The sequence below is a fragment of the Pongo pygmaeus genome, chromosome 10, assembly GCF_028885625.2.
Source record: "Pongo pygmaeus isolate AG05252 chromosome 10, NHGRI_mPonPyg2-v2.0_pri, whole genome shotgun sequence".
NCBI lineage: Eukaryota > Metazoa > Chordata > Mammalia > Primates > Hominidae > Pongo > Pongo pygmaeus.
Genome location: NC_072383.2, coordinates 15328062 through 15351288, shown reverse-complemented (window position 1 = coordinate 15351288; position 23227 = coordinate 15328062). Strand labels below are relative to the sequence as shown.

The 23227-nt window shown below is 38.0% G+C and overlaps 1 protein-coding gene across 1 annotated transcript; it reads left to right on the top strand.

Annotated features, from left to right (window-relative positions):
• The first annotated feature begins 18409 nt into the window (after positions 1-18409).
• Positions 18410-22443, top strand: MGP (matrix Gla protein). Its single transcript, XM_054445172.2, has 4 exons — positions 18410-18614; positions 20099-20131; positions 21299-21374; positions 22058-22443. Exons 1-4 carry the CDS (start codon positions 18554-18556, stop codon positions 22197-22199), a joined length of 312 nt encoding a protein of 103 aa, XP_054301147.1. The 5' UTR covers positions 18410-18553; the 3' UTR covers positions 22200-22443.
• Positions 22444-23227: the final 784 nt, after the last annotated feature.

The window sequence follows — 23227 nt, the reverse complement described above, 5'->3', positions numbered from 1 at the left end:
TGCAGGTGTGCCAGTGTCAGTGTGCTCCTCTCGATGTCCACCTGCCTCTGGTCTGCCTGCTAGGGTCTTGGGGGTTTTTATAGGCACAAGATGGGGGTGTGGCAGGCCAGGGCGGTCTTGGGAAATGCAACAGTTGGGCAGGAAATGCCTGTCCTCACCTAGGTATGTGGGGGTGGAGCCCAAGGGAGGGATCACGCCCTCCTCTACCCAGCACTTCCATATCACCAGTAGGGTATTTGATGCTATAACTCAATCCAGGGTGGAGTTTGTTTTCAGTCCTTGTCTTTTCACCTTTGGGGTTTCCTTTTTTTGGTGGGTCTGCCTCTTTCTTTTCTTCTCAGGGGATTCTGTGAAGTGCCATTAAAATATAAAAGTTTCTGATTAGTGAAGGACACAAGTGGCCTGCAAGAAGAAATACATTAATAGATATTTATTGTTCTTCAGCAAACACTTGGAAGAGCATAGTGTGGCAGTTAGGCGCAAAGGCTCTGGGATAGAGAACCTGAGTATTTACCTACAGTGTGAACCTTCACAAGTCTCATTTCTCTGTGCTTCAGTTTCTGCAATGTAAAGTGCGAATAGTAACAGAACTAACCTTATAGCCTTATTGTGAAGATTTAAATAAACAGCACAAGTTAAGCACTTGGAAGGTGACTTGGCACAGAGCAAGCCTCAGTTATTACAATTGAGGAATATCCCAAAGCGCTCAGAAGTCACATACGTCTCAGCTTTCTGTGTTTTTTCTTTGTTTCTGGTCTGTGCTAAGGCACTAGCTGTTCATTCTACCTAGAATACACTCCCACCTTCCCTCGCTGGCAGCCTCTCATCAGTCATGAAATGGGTCTGTCTGGAACCTCCCTCATGCTCCTGGGCTCCCCTAACACATGGTGATACACCTGACTAATATAGAATTAATCACATCTTGTTACTACCATTAATTTCTATATTTACTTATTTTTAAAAAAAACCATATAACACATATTGGGAACTCAATATATAGTTTCAATATCTCTGGGATACATCCAAACACTTGTTCCCAATAGCTTCTTTCTGCCACCCTGTTCATGCTGATCTGAAAATGTGTGAACACATGACAGTGACCAGCCAGAAAGCACAGAGCTGTCTGAGGCATGAAGAAGGTCTTTGAGCACAGAGCTGGGGGACAGCAAGTGGGGACTTGAGCCTCAGGACCAGAACTGAGCAATTCAAGAGACTCCACAGAGTTTATCTTTTCAGTTTCCAAACTTAGTTTACTTACCTTCACGAATGAATTTGTCATAACCTATTGGTTTTCTCCCCTAAGAAAGTGTGTGTGTGTGTGTGTGTGTGTGTGTGTGTGTGTGTTTGCCTAGGAAGACCATATAGATTAGCCCCCTATGGGCAAATTAACTTTTTTGGAATTTAGCTAGTTAACTAAAGAGCCTTTGGGAAATTGTAAGCTTAGGTTAGACCAAGGCATCTACTCATATAAGTAAACAATATAAGAAAATAATTATTTTATAAATGAATGTTTTAATAATGAATAAGAATATAATAATAAGAAATGAATAAGGAATACAGCCAAGAATTAAAAAGGCAAAAGGGAAGACAGATAAAAACAAAAATAAAGAGAGAAACTAAAGCTTTTTTCCCTTGTGAAATGACAAGGCACAAAATGTGGTTTCAATATCTCCCTCTCTCTCTCTTTCCTCTCCTCTTACTGGCTCCTAGCTAGTCTGGCTCTGGGGATGATCACAGAAATCCTAGGAGGTAAAGGACATAAACTGTGTAACCAACAATTTAGATTAATCAAATCAACAAATATTTAAGGCAGTGTGGAGTCATGAAGAGAGCTCAGATCTAAGTTCTGATTACAACCCCAGCATGTATTGGTTCTATCTCTGAGCAGGTTAGCCTTTCTAAGCCTAAAACGGAGGTAACATACCTGGAAAGGTTTCTGTGAATACTAGAAATAGTATAGGTAAAGTAATTAAGCATTTGATAAATAATAGATATTCTCATTTTATTAGCCTAACCAAGTATATAAAGCAATGCAAATAAAACATGGTTCCTAACTTCAAGCAGGTTCACAGGCAATAAATATGTGATGCATTACATTTAAAAATAGGACTAAAACACCTTAGGTAACTGTTTCCTGAAAATCCATTAGAAATTTTTCAAAAGCAAAAGAAGAGAAAGATCCTTTAGACTTTCTGGGGGAAGGGGGCAAAATGGTTAAGACATATAAAAGGTTGCAAAATTTGCCTTCTAAAATGAACATGCTATAATGACTTGGCATTTTGTTAGGAAATAGATTTTTACCCAAATATTTCTCAGGCTAATTAAATGCTATATCAGTGGTCACATGTCCACAGAAAACAGAATTGAATTGGCAGGCAAAGGAGGGAAAAGGCATTCCAAAAGAATGGAGTGGTGTAACGCAAAGGGACCCGGGTTTCTGAAATGATCCTGAGCTTTTAATCACGTCCCCTACAGCTACCCAGCCCCACTGGAAGAAACTCCTGACACCCTTGTTTATTCAGAGCTACCTTTCAGACTTTTTCCATTTTCTTATAACCTTGCACGAGGCCTAGAGGCCTATTGCTGATCTCAACTCTCGACTTCCTGCCACATTTCCCATCTACAGTCTCACACTCTAAGATCCAACATACAATATCGTTTCCCTGGTTCTATTCCTTGGTCCCCTTCCTTGATAACAATTTTAACTTGCCTCTTACATTGTATCGGTTTCTAGTCCCTCCAGAGGACTCAGTCTGATCCCTTGAGACTATTAAGACTAGAGTTCATGTTGAATCCTTGATCCCTAAAGAGAATGGAAAAAGACATGGAAAATACAAGATATTTGTAAATTAATTTGCCTGAAGCAGAGTATTTGGGAAGTTGAGTGGTTAAAAATATTGGCAAAATTTTTTGCAAAATTACAGAGTTCTTTCCACATTGCCTCTCTCATAAAATACTTTGTGTTTGCCAAATTATATTAGCTGAGAAGGCCCATGGCCCACCAAAGGCTCGGTGACAGCCTGAAGCTATGGATCTGAGGTTGTGCCAGGTCACTGAACTGCCTTTGTAGCCAAAATCAGCCTCCAGGGTGAGAAGGGCTTTCTGTTGTCTGCTTAAAGAGGAGTACAAAAGTATTTATGGCTACAGTCATGTTTCTGACAACAAACCCAATTATAAGCCAACATTAAGGAAGTGATTTAGCAATACTTTTAGTGTGACTTGGTCAAACAACAAATATGTATTGATCACCTACTCTGTGTAAATCAACCCAATGGGCTTATGTGGTTTAAACTCTCTCTATATAACTCAGTTTTATTGATATTGTGCAATATATTGTTTGGTCTTATTACTGTTACTCATGAAAGAGTCAAAAAAGAATAAGGAAAGGGAAATTATGGTCTTTTGCTCCTAAAGGCTCATTTCTTTCCTCTATCCCTGAGTACCAAATGGTTAGTTCTATGGTGGAAGATAGGTAGGACACATTTAGGGAAAAGGGTATTGCCATTAATTTTGAAAAAATAAATCACAGTGTTTTATTTGCATGGGATGATGACTCTCAAGTTTGTATTTCCAGCTAAGATTAAACACGGAACTCCTACTGCTTACTCTATCTTTCTATCTAGATATCACAAAAACATCTCAACTCTTTACACTGGCTTATATTTCTCCCTGCAAACTGTGAACTGCTCTAGATTAGCATCAATTGTGCAATCCAGAACAAAGGACCCATGCTTGACACCAGACCTTTACTCCTGCATTCGTTGGTTCACCACCACCTTCTAAAGAATTTCCATATCCCTCTTCTTCTTTCTTCCTCTTACACTTCATCTTGGTTTAAGTCATGATCACCTCTTACCTGAGCTGCTACAATGCCCAACCCCTAGCTGATCTCCCTGCATTAACTCTTGCCAGTCTCTAATCTATTCTCCACAGTGCTTCCAGATTCATTTATGAAAAACACAATCTGTTTATGTCTCTCTTGTCCTTCTTAAAGTTCTTAATCATTTCCAATCCCTTTAAGATCTGTTTAAAAAATCAGTTATTTTGCATTTTTACATGGACCTGCCTAAATCCCCTGCCTCATCATGTGTCTTTTAATACTTCAAGCCTTGTTCCACCTTACAACTTACATAATTACTGTTCCTTCAGCCTGTAAGACTCTCTCTTTCTGGTCTTACTTCCCCCTTTATCCATTTAACTCTCATTTATACTTCAAATTGCAGATCAAACATTCTTTTTAAGAATTTTTTTTCTAACCCCCTAAACTAAGTCTGGATCCTCTGTCATGTACTTTCCTAACTCTCTATACGTTTCCTTCATTAACTTTATCAAATTTCATAATCACACATTTTTATGATGATCTCATTCCACAAAACTGTGTGTCCCACCAGGGTAGCGATCTACCCATCTTGTTCATTAACACAGCACAACACAGAGATGAACATCTATTGGGGGTGGGTAGGGTAAGCTAACCCAGACAAACATCCTAATGATAACAAGTGAACTGAAGATTATGTGGAATCCATGCAGACCCTCAAAGTAATTCCTCTGATGCTTCTGTTTCCTGTCAGCATCTGCCACTACCTCATATAGAATTACTCACTTATTTTACTACTTTAGTGTTTGTCTGCTCTATGAAGCTGACCTCAGATTTTTGAAACAGCATTAGAAGAAACCAGAAAATCATAAAAAAGAATCTTCAAGGTATGAGGGAAACCAAGTTTCAAACTAAAATTTTATTTCTAAGTAAACTATCATTTCAGAGGAAACACAAAATAAGTCTATTTTTAGACAATTATTGTGATTGCTTACCACTCACAAACCCCCGCTGATAGAAGCTTTACTTCAGAAAATTGTACAACCATAGAAAAAAATGAATGCAAAGAGATTGTAAGCATGCATGTAAATCAAAGCACACGATGACTGCATAAAGTATTAAGGATAACAGTGAGTAATTATGGCAGTGCTTTAATTGTCATTAAAACATTTAAACTTTCTTGTATTGCTCAAGAGGTATATAGAAGTATTGATTAATTTTTTATTGTGTTAAGAAAATATAGATGTTAATAATTCAAAGAAACTCTCTTAAAAAATTAGATAAGCTGGATCTGTGGACATTCACATGTTATCCCAGATACTCAGGAGGCTAAGGTGGGAGGATCCCTTTAGGCCAGGAGTGCAAAGCTGCAGTGGGCTATGATCACATCATTGTACTCTAGCCTAGACAACTGAGCAAGACCTTGTCTCCAAAACAAACAAAGAAACAAAAATTTAGATATTATATGTAAAATTTACAAATTAATAAAGGGATACAATTAAATAAAGAAGTGTTACATAAACCAATAGAAGTATGAAATTACTTTTTAAAAAAATAAGCATTAAAGGCTTAGCAAATAAAAGCACAAAATAATATCTTAGAAATAAACCTAAATATTATAATGAGAATAAATGTAAATTACCTTAATTTTAAAATTATATTGATATGCATTAACAAGACAGCTAAATAAGATATAAGGATTTATAAAAATATAAACAAAAGAGTTAGAAAATAATGACAGCAACCAAATACTCAGCTAAAGAAAAGTGTTATAGTGAAATTTAGTTAATATAAGTTACTATAAACTTTAAGGGAGAAAACACTGTTATAGACAAGAGACACATTGAATGACAACTGAAGGAAAAATTAACTGGGAGTCCATAAAAATTCTCAACTTACATGTAGTACCTAAAACTATATCCTCAAAACATATAAAGCAACATTGGAAAAATTGCAAGATTTGAAGAATCTATAATTAGAACTGCAGATTTTAATCATCAATGAGCTAATCAAGCACACAAAAATAATTTAATAAAGCCAAAGAAGTTTTGAGTAATACAATTAATTAATAAGCTTGCTAAAATAAGCATTTATACAGCTTTGCATCCAATAATTAAAGAATAAACCTTTATGCAAATATGAAAACTTTATAAAAATTGACCATGTATTAGGCCATAAAAAGCCTTGAAAAATACCAAAGAATAAATTTAATAATCATCACATTCTCTAACTAATATGCAATAATTCTAGGAGTCAATATCAAAATATTTTAAAACCCATGCATTTAGCAAGTTGTAAACGCTACTAAATAATTTGTAAGTCATAAAAGAAACAATATTTAATATATTTTTAAAATTTAAAGATTTCTCTTTTATATAAACTGTACCAGAGAATAGAAAAAAGAAGAAAGTCTTTGCAACTCGTATTATAAGGCTAGCATAATTTTTCTATCAAAATAGGACAAGAACAGTACAATAAAAGAAATGTATTTCAAACCTTGCTGTATCTTGTATCTTAAATGTTTCTCTTAGAGACCACACATTAGACCTCCCCACCTAAATGGTAAGTTTGGCCCATTTACATTAATTAGAATTGCCACTATGTTAGGACTACACTCTGCAGTAAAATACTTTTTACATAATTGATTAAAGGTTTTCCCATGTACTTATAATTATTTGTTTACAAGACTTTTTATCCCTCTATCAAGTGTAATTTTCTTGAGGAAAGATATCAACTCTAACAGTATTTGGCACACAATAGACAGTTTGTGTTTGTAGAATAAATGAGCAAATGAATGAAATATTATGATTATGCTCAGAAATTCCCATCATGGATATGTTAACTTGTTTTTATAAATTCAGTTTAGCAAATAATTATTAAGTGCTTACTATTTGCCAGGCAATGTAGCATGTGTTATATTGGAATACAACTATGAGTTGAACATAATCTTCGCTCTTTAGATATCTATAATCTAATATAAACAATATATACACAAACACATAAATATGCACACAGAGAACTATTCTAAGTCAGGTAAAGTCCAAGGCATGAAAACCCCTAGTGTCCCTCTGGACAAAATCAGTTGACACCTCTGAGCCTCCATTTTCCCATACGAACTTTATAAAAATAAATTATATTATTTATATCAAGATAATATTTTAAACTGTGTTTTATAATCACGTGCATGTGTGAATTTTTATTATGGATTTGCTCAGTTGTTTGCATACGTTTTATTCCTGGTCCTCTTCAAAGATGCCTATATGAGTAATAGAAATTGCCTTCTTTTATGCATGTATTTTATTTTTTAAATATCCGTGCATGCTGTAAGTAAAATTCTTTTCCTTAAAACATCATTTAGGCCCTAGATAGTTTAAATAATATGCTATGGCCTATATAAATTTATTTAGAGACTCACTGAAGTGTTTTAATTTCTTTTCCTTTCTTGGTCTTTTCTTTCAGGACTCTTGAAACACCTTAGGGTTCTTTAACTGCCATGTGTTTGAGCAATTATTTCTAATCTTACACCATATGGAAACCATTCCTACCAGTCAGCCTTGCCAAACCTATTTATGGCAGCTTATGTTGTTGCTATCTTTTTGTGCAACAGAAAGACACGCTGGCAAGATGAGCAGTGAGTCAGATATTTTACTTATCTTTAAACCCACACAGCAAAAATCCTAGCCAGATAAACTGTGTCTGGCCCTAGAAAGGGTGAGTTCAGCCACAAGCATAATTTAGAGATCAAATGTAGGCACTGAGAAATCCAAGCAAAATTGCCAGATTAGCTAAGGTCAAAACTGACCTCCAGTTGTTCCAGGAACATTTTTATTTTTGCACCATTGTCCATTTGATTTATTTCTGGCAACAAAATGCTAACTGGTGAAACACTGCTGTTCTCGAGAGTCCATGGTATAGAGATGAGCCGGTATTTGTTTTGGAGTTCATACTCCTTCCCAAGAATCACTGGCTTTGAAACACATATCCCCAGAAATCCTCTATCTCTCGCTGCTGACCCTGTGAGAAACATCATATGGCATCGTCATCTGAGATCAGATGAAAGTAGTGAAATTTATTCCAACAAATACAGCACAACTTCTCGGAAAAGGAAAGATGATTCAAAATTGTCTTCCTTTCAGCTATTTGGTAAATGTTCTGCAAACATATAAAATTTGCAGAGAGAAGTCTTGGGATAGCTATATTCTTTTTCACAAATTAACTTTTTGTTTATTACTTACAGATAATACATTCATACGTTTCTTTTTCAAACTAAAAATTGTGCTTTGTTTTAAGCAGTCTGGCATAGACAAGAGGTTTGTTTTGATGGACCAGAAAAAAAGTGGAGAAAACAAAGAAATAAAACACTACTTAATATTAGCTATTCCTATTACTGTAATGCAAAACGTATTAAATCAATTAATTTCATCCCTTGGCATTCTTTCAAATATTCTTGTTTTCTTTTCATTGAACTTCTAACATTCGTAACTTGTTTGGTGCTCTACTCGGGGTCAGCTTCTTTACACAATTTTATATGGCATGCACAAGTCCACTCCTGTTAATGAATATGTGAAAATACAGATGCAAAGAAAAACACATGTTTATATCCAAACACAGTAAGGGACTGTTTCTTATTTTACCCTTCTAGAGGAATTCTTGCTATTCAAGTAGTTTCACTAAGATTTTTCTTTAAAAAGAGTGAATTTTTACATGTATTTATGTCATAATTTAATTTTATGACATTATCTGGAAACTCCTCAGGAATATTGCTATTTCATAAAAAGGATAATCATTTAATTTAGTAGTTGGATTGCTGCATAAGGCAAGGGTAAAAAATAATAGTGAAATAGAATTTTTCTTTTATTTGACATACAATGTAGTTATTTTGCATTTCAAATTACAGCAATTTCCTATCTTCACAAAAGGCAGAGATGTTTCTGTTAAAGTTCTTAGACTGCTGTAAGTGGATTGTTAAGGGTAACTTCATTGAGCTTTTGTGGTGTTTAAACATTGCACTGGGTTTGCAGGATCAGTCAGTTCAAGAAACATAAATAAGCACTTACTGTGTGCCAGATGATGTGTAAGAAATAGAGAATACAAAGATGAAAAAGATACAATCCCTGACATCCCTTGTGGAGCTTAACGTTCTGTATTGAAATCCAGTAAGATCGATGAAAAATATCATGACTAGTATGAGAAAACTGAGGCATCTAACTGGAAATGCAATTCAGCAAGAGAATTCTTTCTTCTTTCAGGAAGAAGGAAGTCTTTCTAGAGACGACAGTTTCCTAGATAATGAGTTGGAATCTTTTGGGTAAATGAGCACGGGGTGAGGAAGAAGAGGAGACAGGTGATTGTACCATGAATAGCTGGGAGGAGTGTGTGCACAAGATGGGGCACAGAAATGCCTGTAATTCAAAAAAGAAAGTATGTACCAGTAAAGAAATAAAAGTGCTAAGGGAGGCCGGGCGTGGTGGCTCACACCTGTAATCCCAGTACTTTGGGAGGCCAAGGCAGGCAGATCATCTGAGGTCAGGAGTTCAAGACCAGCCTGATCAAGATGGTGATCATCTCTACTAAAAATACAAAATTAGCCAGGCGTGGTGGCGCATGTCTGTAATTCCAGCTACTCAGGAGGCTGAGGCAGGAGGATCACTTGAACCCAGGAGGTGGAGATTGCAGTGAGCCATGATCACGCCATTGCACTCCAGCCTGGGTGACAGAGCAAAACTCCATCTCAAAAAAACAAAAACAAACAAACAAACCAAAAAACAGTGCTAAGGGAGTTTTTGAAGGGAGGAGAAATTACACCTGGTTGAGAAGCTTAAGTAAGACATCATGTAGCAGGTGGTATTTGAGCTAAGCCTTAAAAGATACCCAACTTTCCTATAGACAGAGACAGGGAGGCAGAAAAAGAGGATACCATAAAATGAGCAACCATGTGATAGCAAACACTGAAGGGTGCATCAGGAACAAGTTGCTCAGTTTGGTTTTAGGATTGGTTACATGAAGGGAAACAGTGAAAGAAATGAATGGGAAGGACAACTGGGAAGTAACAATTAATGAGCACCTACTACATCACAGACACCTGCTGGGTATTTTGCAAAGACTTCCTCATTAAATCTTTACAACAATTTACAAAAGAATTATCGCTCACATGTTACAGTGAAAAAATGACTTATTCAGGGTCACGTAATTAGTTAGACACTGTGATAATAATAATAATAGCTACTTTCATGGAATATTTACTATATGCCACCACTGGGCTAGCCAGGCCCTCACATGAATTACCTTATTTAATCCTCACTACAACTCTATAAGCTACTTTCCATTATTGCCCACATTTTATTAGATGAAGAAAATGAGGATTTGAGAGACAGTAGAGATCATTCAGTGACAAATGCAGAGGGATTCACACGTTCTTTTCCACTCTCTCATTATGGCACCAGAGAATTTAGGATGCATGTGAACTTGAGAAGGATGTCAGCTTAATTCTGTAAGCAATGAGAAGCTGTTGTGTGTCTTAATAAAAGATGACTATGAGCCAGAGGCTAAGCTCAAAGAACTTGCTGTCTGGTAGAGGAGCAAGACAAACAAGCGTTCGTATCAGACTCTCATCCTTCCTAATCCCTCACCCCAGACCGTATCCATTCCCCTGCCCTCCTATTGCTATCCCAAAACACAGTAAGACCAAAAATTACATCTTCTTCCCTTCAGCTTATTGTCTCTTCCTTTTGATTCTATTCTTTTTCCCACTGGTTTACGGTTTATCAAAAGACAAAGAACCCCAGTGAAAACTCATTTTATCCTCTCAACAAAATAAAAGTCTCCTTCAAAATTCCATAAATGGCATGAAAAAAATTAGCATGGGATTATGAGAAAACAGGAAACACAGAGAATGATAGATTAGAAGAATTGGAGTCAGAGCAAGGCCCCTGAGATTCAGACAAACTCTGATTACAGGACCGCTTAAACAAATGCCAGCAGGCGGGGCTGAAATAGATTTCCACAGTCAGCCCAGCCAACATTTCACTGCATTTTTTTCCATCAGGGAGAAATCAGATGTGGAAACAATCACTTATTTGACAGCCTGTTCACTTCTTAGATTGATCAGCAAAGGCATTCCCTGTGCTGTTCTCTCTCTCATGTTAACCTGGACATTTTTCGTCTGTGTCCTCTCTAAACTTCCTTTTCTGAATTTCATCCCATTTCCACGGTTTGCAATGACTAGGCAATGAGACAAAGAGGAGTTGCTCAGTTGCTGATCCCTTCCATGAGGAGGAGAGCTTTCTCTCACTGACCAAATCCTGGCTGAAAAGATTGACTTTCTTCTCTTAAGGATTTCAAAGTATATCAGCATCCAACTCGAATGAATCAAGTTATTTGACTACAACTGGGAAACAACAGCAGACATGGCCTATTGGCAGGCAGTTATTTGAATGAAGCTTTTAAAAGGCATCTTGCTAGTGGTTTGTTGGCTGAGGGGTGGACATCCAAACACCAATCAGCCCTAGAAACACTTGCAAAATTGCATTAAGAACAAAGTGTTCCTTCAAACACTGAATTATATAATTTCTCTATCGTGTTTATTCATTTCAAGGATGAAATAATTTAGAAGCACAAAATTATACAGGTCTATTCCAGCTCTTCTGTTTAAAAAGGCAAATGGCTTGCTCAACAGTAACGCAGCCATTGGGTGGCAGTGTCAGAACTACACTGAGCTTCAGCCAGTTCCACAGTTCCCACTGGACAAGGCCTTGCTGATTCGATCCCTCCCATGTTTTGCATTCTCTCCTCTGCTTTGGTTTTCAACAATCTATTCCCTCATTACTGGGAAGAAGTGAAAGTAACAGTAGACCAGTGGAGTTGAACCTATTTTTTGAAATAATATCATGTGCGCGTGTACTCCACAGCATTACACGTATGTAGGCCATTAAGCTAGGAGCTCTGCAGGTATTGCCTTATTTAATTCATCTAACGGTCCTCTGAGTTACAGTCCTCTAACACTTAGTGAGCACCTTCTATGTTGCAGACACTTATAATCCCTACCTGTGTCACTGAGGCTCAGGAGCTTAAACAGCATATCAAATGCCACACGCAGAGTAAGCAGCAGAGGCCAGGCGCAGTGGCTCACATCTGTAATCCCAGCACTTTGGGAGGCCGAGGTAGGCAGATCACTTGAGGCCAGGAGTTTGAGACCAGCCTGGCCAACGTGGTGAAACCCCGTCTCTACTAAAAATAAAAAAAAATTAGCTGGGCATGGTGACATATGCCTATAGTCCCAGCTACTCAGCAGGCTGAAGCAGGAGAATCACTTGAACCCGGGAGGTGGAGGTTGCAAGGAGCCAAGATTGTTGCAAGGAGCAGATCTAGAAGTCAAATCCAGGCTTTCTTATCCTAAAAACTACATCGTTTGGCCAGCTTCTACAGAGCCTGTCTTTACAGTCTTATCAAAGTTATGTGGTGATTGTTTGTTAGAGTAGCTACCAAAAGTATGGAGAGAATACCTAGATGAAGTGAAGCTGGGGAATGCTCACTCCCCTCCACCATCTGCTTTTTTGTTGTCGCTATTGTTTTGAGAGAGCAACAGAACAGATGAAATGGGTACAGGCTGGAATATGGAAGGAACGTGGTAGATTTGACTCATAAAACTACCAGATATTCTTCTAGTTAATTTCTTACCTAAACTTAAAATCACCCTAAAAAAGATTTAAATTTCCATTTCAAGGAAGCACCCTTAGGTTAGACACGGGGTCCATTCAGATATGTACCTCTGACTGAAGGATTTCAAAGACAGCATATTTTCATTTCTCATGTCAACTTTCAAAGTTATCATTGACTATTTTTAACTTCATTTGGTAATGAATGTTATGTTTACTTAACTTTTAAAAATTATTCTCTGTTGTTTAAAGCATTACTTCTATCTTCCCTAAAACTACTTCTTACAACTCATACCAGTGATATCAAGTTCTTGGGTGCTATGATTTGATGAATTAAGCTATCTTTCTCTCTACTCCCTTCATGTCTTCACAAGTGGTAAACATAATCCCACTCTGCTTCCATCTCACTCCTAGAGACATCATGTCATTGTTCTCGTATCCCCTGTCCTCACCAATCCTACCTTTAGGATCCTGTTTCTGCCAGTCACCAATAACCCCTGCTATTCCTGCAAGTTACTTGGCTCCATTTCTTGGGGTTGTAAATGTCTTGAATATAAAAAGGAGTATTTTTACTTTGGTGATTTGGAATAATGAAAGGAGATTAGGAGGATATCCCAAAGTGTGGGATGACAGTAGAATAGATATAAAAGGGTGCCTTCTTTTCCAGCTGAGACCATGGTACTGCAGGAGAAATTCCTCGGACTTTGTCTTGATTGCACCTCATCCAGAAAAGGCAGCCAGAGTCTGATGAGTAAATAGCCAGCCTTTAGTCAAGACATCTTCATCTTTAGTCAAGACAGGAGACATAGAACCTGCTCTCTATTTTTCTTTGAGTTGACAGAGCATTCTATAAATTAAGCTGAGATTTCCACTTTTCTGGGGGTGGGGAGGGGGGCGGTGGTCTAAGTAACTACAGAAATTGGCCTTGTGGGCACTGGGAGACGACATTCTTAATATGTCAGATACACCAAACCAGAGCGAGTGTCAGATGACAGCAAACATCGGCGTTCACAGACTGGATGAGACTTGGTGATTCCTGAAGGAAGCTGAAAGGTTTTGGAAAGTACCATATTTGAGTTGGAGCTTGTTTGGGCAGATGTTTAGAGTGCAGTGTACTGGAGAGAGAAACAGGGGACTTAGGATCCAATATTAAAACTATCCCTCTCTCCATTTTTATAAGTCATTTAACTTACTGGGCTTAAGTGTATGTAGACTTTTAATTTGTATTGCACTATTTTAAAGGATATTGAGACAATTATCATTTTAAATGTGTATATCTTAATTTTGTGTAATTTTGTCTCTAGCTACGAAATTTGAAACTCAAGGAACCCTGTAAGACGCAATCACAAAATTTAAGCAGGTGTCAGAACCTGGAGGGATCTCGCATGGTTCTATCATTATTAAACACACATGATTTGACATCAGACAGTCCTGCGTTTTAATCCTGTCTTTGCCATTTAGTTGTTGTGTGACCTTGGATAAACTATTTTACCTCTTTGAGCTTCCATTTTCTTATATATGAGATGTGGGTCATTATACTTAGCTTATAGGATTATTAAGAGAAGTGAATAACAAAGAGTGACTATCAGAGCATCTAATATATAGCAAGCATTTAACACATGATAATAGCACTTGGATAGATGTATAATTTTTTTTTTGATATTTGCTATCTTATTTAAAAATTGAAGCTTTTCTTACGAAGGAAAGGGTGGAGAAAATAATCGATAGGGGAGGAAAAGAAAAATCCCAGCCATTCCCAGCCAAGAGCTCTCCACCTCTCAGACTTCTCCACCTTTATTTTGTTTAATAATCAGGCATCTCCAACTTTCCCTGGAAGTTTCAGCCCATGAGTCCCCAGATGCTCCTCCCATGCCTGAGTTTGACAAACATTTATTCTTACTTAGTTCAACTAAGACGAATTAAGGAAAGGAAAGAAGGATTCTGTCTGTGCCTAGGAAGTTATGTCAGTTAAGGAATCTGACATACAGAATCCTCTCAAGGGGCTTCCCTTAAAAGAAAAGAACTAAGAGCACGGCACTGTCCCACGACATTGGCTGGGCTTCTGCCTCCCAGTTCATTGTCCTTTGATGTCCTAGAGAGTGATTTCTGTTTTTGTCCTCAGGGCTGCTTCTTCCTAACTCTTCTTTCATTTGTGTATTTCCTTTAATGGCAAGGGTAAGGACTTTAGTGCTGCCAGTTTAAAAAAAAATTATAAAATCAAAATTCAGTAAATAAAGCTGAATTTCATGGAACAGCAAAAAAGAAAAAGAAATCTGACGGGAGCCAGGAAAATTCCTCAAAGAGAAAAAATGCCTAGCCATCTGAAAAAGAGTTAGTTAAAGGATAAGCAAGGACAGAAAGAGAAGGAGGTAGAATTGATAGGGAAATATATTACACTTATTACTTCTGTGCCATTATTTTAGTCACAGAAATACCATGTGAAGGGGATAACTCTTTTGGTATATTCTCTGGCAAATATACTTTTCTGAGAAGCTTCTCCCCACAGTAATTCTCAGAAGCTCTGCCAATGTTCCTCTCCTGCATTCCCTCCCTAAATTCAGAATTATCTGAGCTGGTCACTAGCACCTTTCTTGATGCTTTGGAAACAGAGATATTCCTGAGTGCCCATAAGAATGGTCAGCCCAATGAGAAAGCTCATCACTTGGTCTCCTTTAAGGCCAGTTGGCTGCCTAACAATTTTTTAAATAAGAGGAGCCACTATTAAATTTATGTTCAAAGAGCACACTTGATGCATGAGGATAGGGCCCATATCTGTATTTTTCTCTACTGTATTTCCAGCCTAGAGTTGACATGCAGTAGATGCTCAGTACATTTGTTGGCTAGATAGATAACTTGATGGATGGATGGATGGATGGATGGATGGATGGATGGATGGATGGATGGGAGAATTATGAAATCATGAAGCTCCTTCTGGCCGTGACAGACATGGTCATTCTTCTCTTTTCTGCCTGAGAGTAGGTAGAATAGGAGATCTGTATTACTCCATGGCTTCTCTTGCTTCAGTTCCCACGTTGCCAACCTCACATGAGGAGATTCCTATACATTTTTAAAAACTGGCAATTATATCACTGTCTCATATTCCTGTTATCACTTCTGGGAGTATGTTCAAATATTCTCTCCTCCGAATAACACTTCTCTTTCATTACGGGAAAATGTCTATATAAGTGTCTTTCATAATTATCTAAAATCTAATTAGAATTTAGAGTTTCACGTGGTCTTGTCTTGACAAGATATCCCAATTAAGAAAATGCAAACTAGCTGGCAAAATTAATTTGTTTAAATTTCAATATTTTCTGAAAATTTTCAGACAGTGTTCTGCAATATCAAACAATGCTATTCCTAACCAAAGCAACTTTTATTTCTCTGTTCCCATGTCTCGCTTTTAATATGTCTCACCTTCTACAACTGCCTCTGTTTTTCTCTGTCACTCAGTCTCTACCTAAAACTCACCCAGCAAACCAAATTGGTAAGGCTCTTCTCATTTCCCCTTCTCCGATTTTTTTTTCTACCCCCATTCTTTTCTTCTGTCTTCTCTCAGATGAGTCAATCTTGGTCCTTTCTAATGCAAAGCTCCCATCCCTGCTTTATGAGTTAGTCCAAGTCCTCATCATAAAAACATATGACTGGAGTTGGCATTCACAAAATTGTCTTTGAAATGGGGAGTAAGGTGACAGAAGACTCTGGATTCTCAGACATGTTAATAATTTTTACATATCATATATAAATGGGATTTTGCAGAGAAGAACCCAGAAATAGATGGAGAGCAATGGACAGGAGAGGTAGATGAGGGACCAAAGAGACACAGATCCCAAAAGAAAGTTAGCCTTACAAAAACCAAGACGATAAAGAGAAATGCTTAAGTTTAAGGAAGCCAGTGGAAGCAGTGATTTGAGGTGGACGAAAGGTGAAGCTTAAGTTAAAATGAGAAGTGCAGGGTTTTCAAGTTTAGTTTCTGGGAGTGTAAAAATAAACAATTGTGATGTCAGAGGCTGAAAGATTATAGTTGTCATTTGAACTTGGGGATAGAGGAGATATCTGTAACTTGGCTGGAAAAGACAGAGCTAATGTACATTGCAAAGCACATATTTATACCAGGAAAATGGGAAGATTTCTCTTTAATTCTGTAGATGGAGTGGGGACGGGGAGAGTAAACTACTCATTTTAAGGGTGAAACATTGGAACTCAACTTGTTTGATGTTATATTAATTGGGGGTTAATTACTAAGCTAAGTACATATAAAACTTTTATCTACGGCTAACTTGTCTCCCCAAAATCATGCAATATAGTGAACTGGCTTTCGCACTTTAAATTATTCATTGATCGTGTAATGATTCAGGTGATTCATCTTGCAAGATGGACACTGAAACTAACACTCAGAGTAGGTTGTGGTTTAAAGAGTGGAACAACCGCCAATCTCATTAGTGGAAATTGTGATGGTTGAATTTATCAAGGATGAACATACATGGTCTTCTTTCTGAGATTTTCTTTAAGATTTTCTCACAGATAATCTACTTCTTAGGTTTTGGAGAGAAAACTTGAATTTTATTGATCCCTCAGAACTCGATCTTTCAGATTTCAAAGGAGCTATTTCTTTTAATGGGGACTCTGTTAATATTTATAAAAGCTCTTCACAGGATGGAGGGTTGGAGGGAAACTCCATCCCAATAAGACAAAAAGAATGAAGCATGAAGCTCCACCTAGTTCATCACTGCTCGTCGAAATACATCAGTATTGAAAGATACATCCACCCCACCCCCAACCCAGCCCTATTGCTGTTCCAGCCCAAGAGTCAGAGGTCCCAAAGCTGTAGCTCTTCTACAATTTGCTGCTCTGTGACTCAGGTCTGTTGTCTGCAAAGAAAACTATTGGGTTCCCAAGCAACAGAGGCACATCTGGTAGGACAGATTTTGTGACTGCAAAAGAAAGGAGAAAAAAGAAAGAAAAAAAAGAGCTCTCTATACAAGATAACCAGAGGCATCAAACTGAAATCCTCCTGTGGAAAATAAGCTAGTACTTCTGGGCCTGTTGGTGTAGTGAAAACCTGTGCTTGAGGATACATTACAGTGAAAGAGCAAAGTGAATAGTAAGTAGCTATTACTTACCTCCTTAGGGAGGTGTCTTGTTTGTCTGTACATCCCCCACAGCACCTAGCACAGTACCTTGCATCTCACCTGCCACTCACTAAAAAGTCTATCAAGTTAGTTAATTATCGAGACAACGCCCTCAGAAATGAGAGAACAGTACCCTCTTATCCCTGCTGCACTTTCCAGCACTGATATGCTGCCTAAAAGAGGACTAGGGCACAGGTTTGAACTAATGTCACAAAACTGGATGGGCAAGTTACAACAGTGTCGATTAAGGAAACAGAACCCATGGGGCACCGGATAACTCCACCCTGATGAACCCTTGGAAAAATGCCAAAGGTGCATATCCCCAGGCAAATGCCTGATTAGTCTGGGATTGATAGATTGGTCTAGGATTCAGCCCTACTGGGAAGATGTCTAAATTATAATCAGCATAGAAAGCGAAGTCCTCCTAGAAGAAGAGGCAAAGGTTAAAAAGAAGAATAGAAAAGAAAAGAAAGTGAAGTCCTTTCTCCCCCCAAAACCTCTCATTAATCGATCAGGGTAACAAACAGAACACTAGGGCTCTGTCTGTGGACCAAACCCAAAAGGCCTGTGGTCAGGGCCAAGAGGGTAGATCATGTGTTCGTGGCAACTTCCTCTGTGGGCTTTTGCCCAGGTCTGTCCGCAAGCATACGATGGCCAAAACTTCTGCACCAGAGCAGCATCCTGCTGTAGCACAGTCAGGTCCAGGAGTGAGGGAAAACTGCCCACTCAGAGTAGATAATATCTGGAAGGAATGACTGTTTGGGAAAAGTTCCAATGCTAGTTCAGTGCCAACCCTTCCCCACCTTCTCAAGCCCTCTCCCACTGGTTCCTCCCCTCTCAACTGCTCTGGTTCTTATAAAAACCTCACAGCCTTCCACTAACATCCCGTAGGAGCCTCTCTCCCTGCTGCTGCTACACAAGACCCTGAGACTGACCTGCAGGAGGAAACCATGAAAAGCCTGGTCCTTCTTGCCATCCTGGCTGCCTTAGCGGTAGTAACTTTGTGTTACGGTGAGAAACTTTTCTCCCATTTCTCTGTGTTTACTTTTCTGCCTCTGACTTTGGCTTACTTCTATTTTTCCTCTCCCTCCACCTCTTCTTCCCCTTTTCTCTGTTACAATCTTAAAGTACAATTGCTTTCACATTTCCCAGTCTCCACAGAAACTGATTTGTTCTATTAAGTCTTTTTTATATCCTAAATATCCAGAGTCTTGTGCAACTTAACAGGCAAACCCGTTCAGTGGTAAGTCTCTGTTTATCTAGAAACTCATATTTCAGAAAGAAGATATCAAATTCCCAGCCCCCTGCATCCTCGTTTTTAAGGATATTTATTTAGACTTTGGTATCAATGGGTTAAGGGTATTGTTTAAACCACTTGCCTTTGAGAAAATCCATTTTCATGTGAAGTATTAAGTATAGCTCTTTCTAGGGACTGGGCAATCTCATGAACTTACTATGTTTGTTCAGTTAATTAATTTTAAAATAAAGTTTTACATCAAAAGAATTTTAGAAAAGAATCATTTTCATAACTCCTGTTGTCAGAAAATAAATTTTGCTTGTTTTCTATATGTTGTTAAATATACCTGCATTTGTTCAAAGCTTATAAAAGGGAATCTGAAGCAAAGTTATTTACTTATTTCAGTCTTTTGCTTCAATTACCTGGATATTTTCACTGTTTTTAAATTTAAATTACATTAACAACCATAAAGATTATGCTTCTCACTCTTGTATTCACAAATTTTCTGTATCAGAGGATTTGATTTTTTCACCTCCTTTTTAAGTTTTGAAGAAAATTCACTTGCTCGCAAATATTAATAGAAGCTTCTTATTCCAAAATTTACCTGCTGTGCTCAGGAGAGTGACAGAAGAAGAAAACTTCTGCTTTCATACAGTTTCAGTTCTCTCTCTGAACTGGCATCATGCCCAGGGTGAGCTGTCAGCTGGAGCCAGTGGTTTCTGTGGCTGCCAATTTAACACAGGTTCTTAAGAGGACTTCGGAACCCTCTTAGAAACCTGTCCTAGTAAGCCCAGCAGAGCAACTGCCCTGTAGTTCTCTTGCCTGGAGAAACCTGGCTGTCTTCTGGATCCTTCTTAATCCTCTTTGACCCTGTTCTCAAACAGGCTCTGAATAAACCAGAGAAGAAGGTTCTCTGGAGACTTCTGTACAGCACTTAACGTGTCTTATTTTGCTTGTCTGAAGACGTCATAGCCCTTGGGAAATTTTAGCTGAAAATGGCCACTCCCTCCTTCAACATCAGAGAAGCTAAAATATAGAGATATCCACAGCAAGGCCAGAGCTAGAGAAAAACCTCATAAATCCTAAATTCCTGAAATTTGTAATAACCACACTGCTAAATATATTCTTCATGTTTTTAGACTCTTCCCTCTTCTTCCATCCCTGTATTTAAACTATCACAGTGTCTAAATTGATAAATAATAATATAATGAATCATTGATAAATACTGATATAATGAATCTTTTTTTTTTAATTTCAGAATCACATGAAAGCATGGAATCTTATGAACTTAGTAAGTGAATATTTAACTTCTTTATTCAAATCCTTTGCATTAAAGAACCTCTTCCTATTTTTAAATAAACAAGACGGAAAGATATATAACAGGGAGGGAAAAGGGGGCCTCTTTTGGAAAACTAAAGTAAATTTTTAAATCTAATGACTATAAAAATTGCCAAAGGAGCAATTTTTTAAGCTTGAAGTACTGCAATATGGGATTTAAGCTACAGGCAACATATTTAGAAGCCATAAAATCTCATTTGGAAATTTTAAATTGGCACCACGTCAACTGCACAGATGGAACATGAGGAGTAATGACAAATGGTAAAGCACAGAGTTGGACGCCAAGTCAGCTGGGAGACCACAGGCGCCACGTTAAGCTGAGTGCTGTTTTGGTTTTTTTGTTTTTCTTTCCTTGGTTTTTTTTTTTTTGAGACAGTGTCTCACTCTGTCGCCCAGGCTGGAGTGCAGTGGCGTGATCTCAGCTCACCGCAACCTCCACCTCCCAGGTTCAGACAATTCTCGTGCCTCAGCCTCCCGAGTAGCTGGGATTACAGGCCCACGACACCATGCCTGGCTAACTTTTGTATTTTTAGTAGAGATGGGGTTTCACCACGTTGTCCAGGCTGGTCTCGAACTCCTGGCCTCAAGTGATCCAGCCACCACAGCCTCCCAAACTGCCAGGATTACAGGCGTGAGCCACCACACCCAGCCAGCTGATTGCTGTTGAATAGCTGGATTTATAAAGACTGAGCATAGGAGGAAATGGCACATCACTCTCATTTGTAATGTATTCATTATTTTTATAGTGTTTAAACTGTTCATGTACCGGCAATCTAGTTATGCTTCATAAATCCTCAGGACAGAGAATTTCTCCTCAAAAGGAATTTAAAATCTACCAAGTAGAAATACAGAAATTAAGAAAGGCAAAGTGATCATCCAAACGCAAAACCAACAAAGCCTATATGACAAGTCTCTAAGACACATGGATTGATTACTGATTTCATTTGATCAGGAAGTTAATGAAATCTACTTTATACTCTCCTTTAATTTTTGCCAATCTCTGTTTATATGAGTTGCAGAAGTCAAGGCACTTTCAAATATATTTGTGTCAAGGAATATTCACGGAAATATTTTCAGCTATGTGTCACTAAAACTGCATTTATTTATTTTCTGTTCTAAGATCCCTTCATTAACAGGAGAAATGCAAATATCTTCATATCGCCTCAGCAGAGATGGAGAGCTAAAGTCCAAGAGAGGTCAGTAACAAAACTTCATGAGGAGCGGTCATTTTTCCCGGTGTAGATCACAGATCTGAATTGGAGTGGGAAACAGTTTTTTCATCATATACATTATTTCTAATTGTATCTTTAAAATCAAAAAACTTAAAAACAATATACAGAAAACAACTGAATTATTGGAAAACTATTTGGGGAAAGATCCGGAAAGGAGAGGGAAGGAGGAGAGAAAGGAGGACAGAAAGAAAATTTCTAATTTCATTAAAAAAAAAATCTCCTGTTCTGCCTTCCCTCCCTGGTTTTTTTTGGTTGGTTGGTTGGTTTTTCTGAGACAGAGTCTCACTCTGTTGCCCAGGCTGGATTGCAGTGGCACTATCTCGTGCCTCAGCCTCCCAAGTAGCTGGGATTACAGGCACGTGCTACCATGTCCAGCTATTTTTGCATTTTTAGTAGAGACGGGGTTTTGTCATGTTGGCCGGGCTAGTCTTGAATTCCTGACCTCAAGTGATCCGCCCACCTCAGCCTCCCAAAGTGCTGGGATTACAGGCCTGAGCCACCGCACCCAGCCTCTCCCTGTTCTTTAAATATCTCTTAATATCGGGGGGCATGGAGAGAAAGTCTCTCCAATATTTTCTTCTTCTTTTCCATTTTTGTATTTTTCCACTTTATGCTTCTCAATTTTGGCCTCTTTTTCCACTTTCTAGGATCCGAGAACGCTCTAAGCCTGTCCACGAACTCAATAGGGAAGCCTGTGATGACTACAGACTTTGCGAACGCTACGCCATGGTTTATGGATACAATGCTGCCTATAATCGCTACTTCAGGGAGCGCCGAGGAGCCAAATGAGATTGGGGGAAGAAAAAAAATCTTTTTTTCTGGAGGCTGGCACCTGATTTTGTATCCCCTTGTAGCAGCATTACTGAAATACATAGACTTATATACAATGCTTGTTTCCTGTATATTCTCTTGTCTGGCTGCATCCCTTTTTCCTGCCCCCAGATTGATAAGTAATGAAAGTGCACTGCAGTAAGGGTCAAAGGAGAGTCAACATATGTGATTGTTTCATAATAAACTTCTGGTGTGATACTTTCATCTTGTAAGTCTGCTTTCTTTTGGGAAAATACTGAGATATTTAAATCATGGCCCACCTTACCCAAAATAGGAGATTCTGTTCATCTCATTTCTAGTATTGATTAGAAAAATAACTACATAAAAAGAAGGAAGCTTAGAAGGCACTCACTCAGCCATAAATTCTCTAAACCCTCTCTACCTTGGAATCCGTGAATGGAATCTAGTATGTTTTTTCCAGGATTTTCCTATTGTAAATTGTGGCAAATACAGGGCTCACTTCATTTGCTTTTCATCTCTTATGCATCAAAGTCAAAAATATTTCTGAATCAAGATAATCTAGAAGAGAAAAAAGGAGGAAAAGGAAAAGAGAAAACAGAAGGGACAAATAAAAAACAATTGGCAAAAACTGTCAATAATAATTTATAGACTTAACTATATCAATAATCACATTATATGTAAATAGTCTAAACAATCCAATTATTTTTTACCTCTACGTATGTTATATTTTTACTTCTACATTTGTTATAGGTTCCACACTACATTTTTATTACTCTTGTTTTAAATAATTTTATTAATTTCTTTTAAAGTTTAGATAATAAGAAGATATCCCAGGCCAGGCACAGTGGCCCACACCTGTAATCTCAGTAGCCATGACCATACCAATGCACTCCAGCCTGGGAAACAGAGTGAGACTCTGTCTCTATAGAAAAATAAAAAAGAAAAGAAAGAAAAGATCTCATATTTACCCATGTAATTTTCATTTCCTGTTTTCTTCATTCTTCTTTCCATCTGGTGTCACTTCC

Excerpts from the sequence above, each read along its gene's own strand:
- MGP (XM_054445172.2), top strand. The coding sequence starts at position 18,554 with ATGAAAAGCCTGGTCCTTCTTGCCATCCTGGCTGCCTTAGCGGTAGTA. Across the intron at positions 18,615-20,098 it reads GGTAGTAACTTTGTGTTACG|AATCACATGAAAGCATGGAA; the intron begins GTGAGAAACTTT and ends TTTTAATTTCAG. Across the intron at positions 20,132-21,298 it reads CATGGAATCTTATGAACTTA|ATCCCTTCATTAACAGGAGA; the intron begins GTAAGTGAATAT and ends TTCTGTTCTAAG.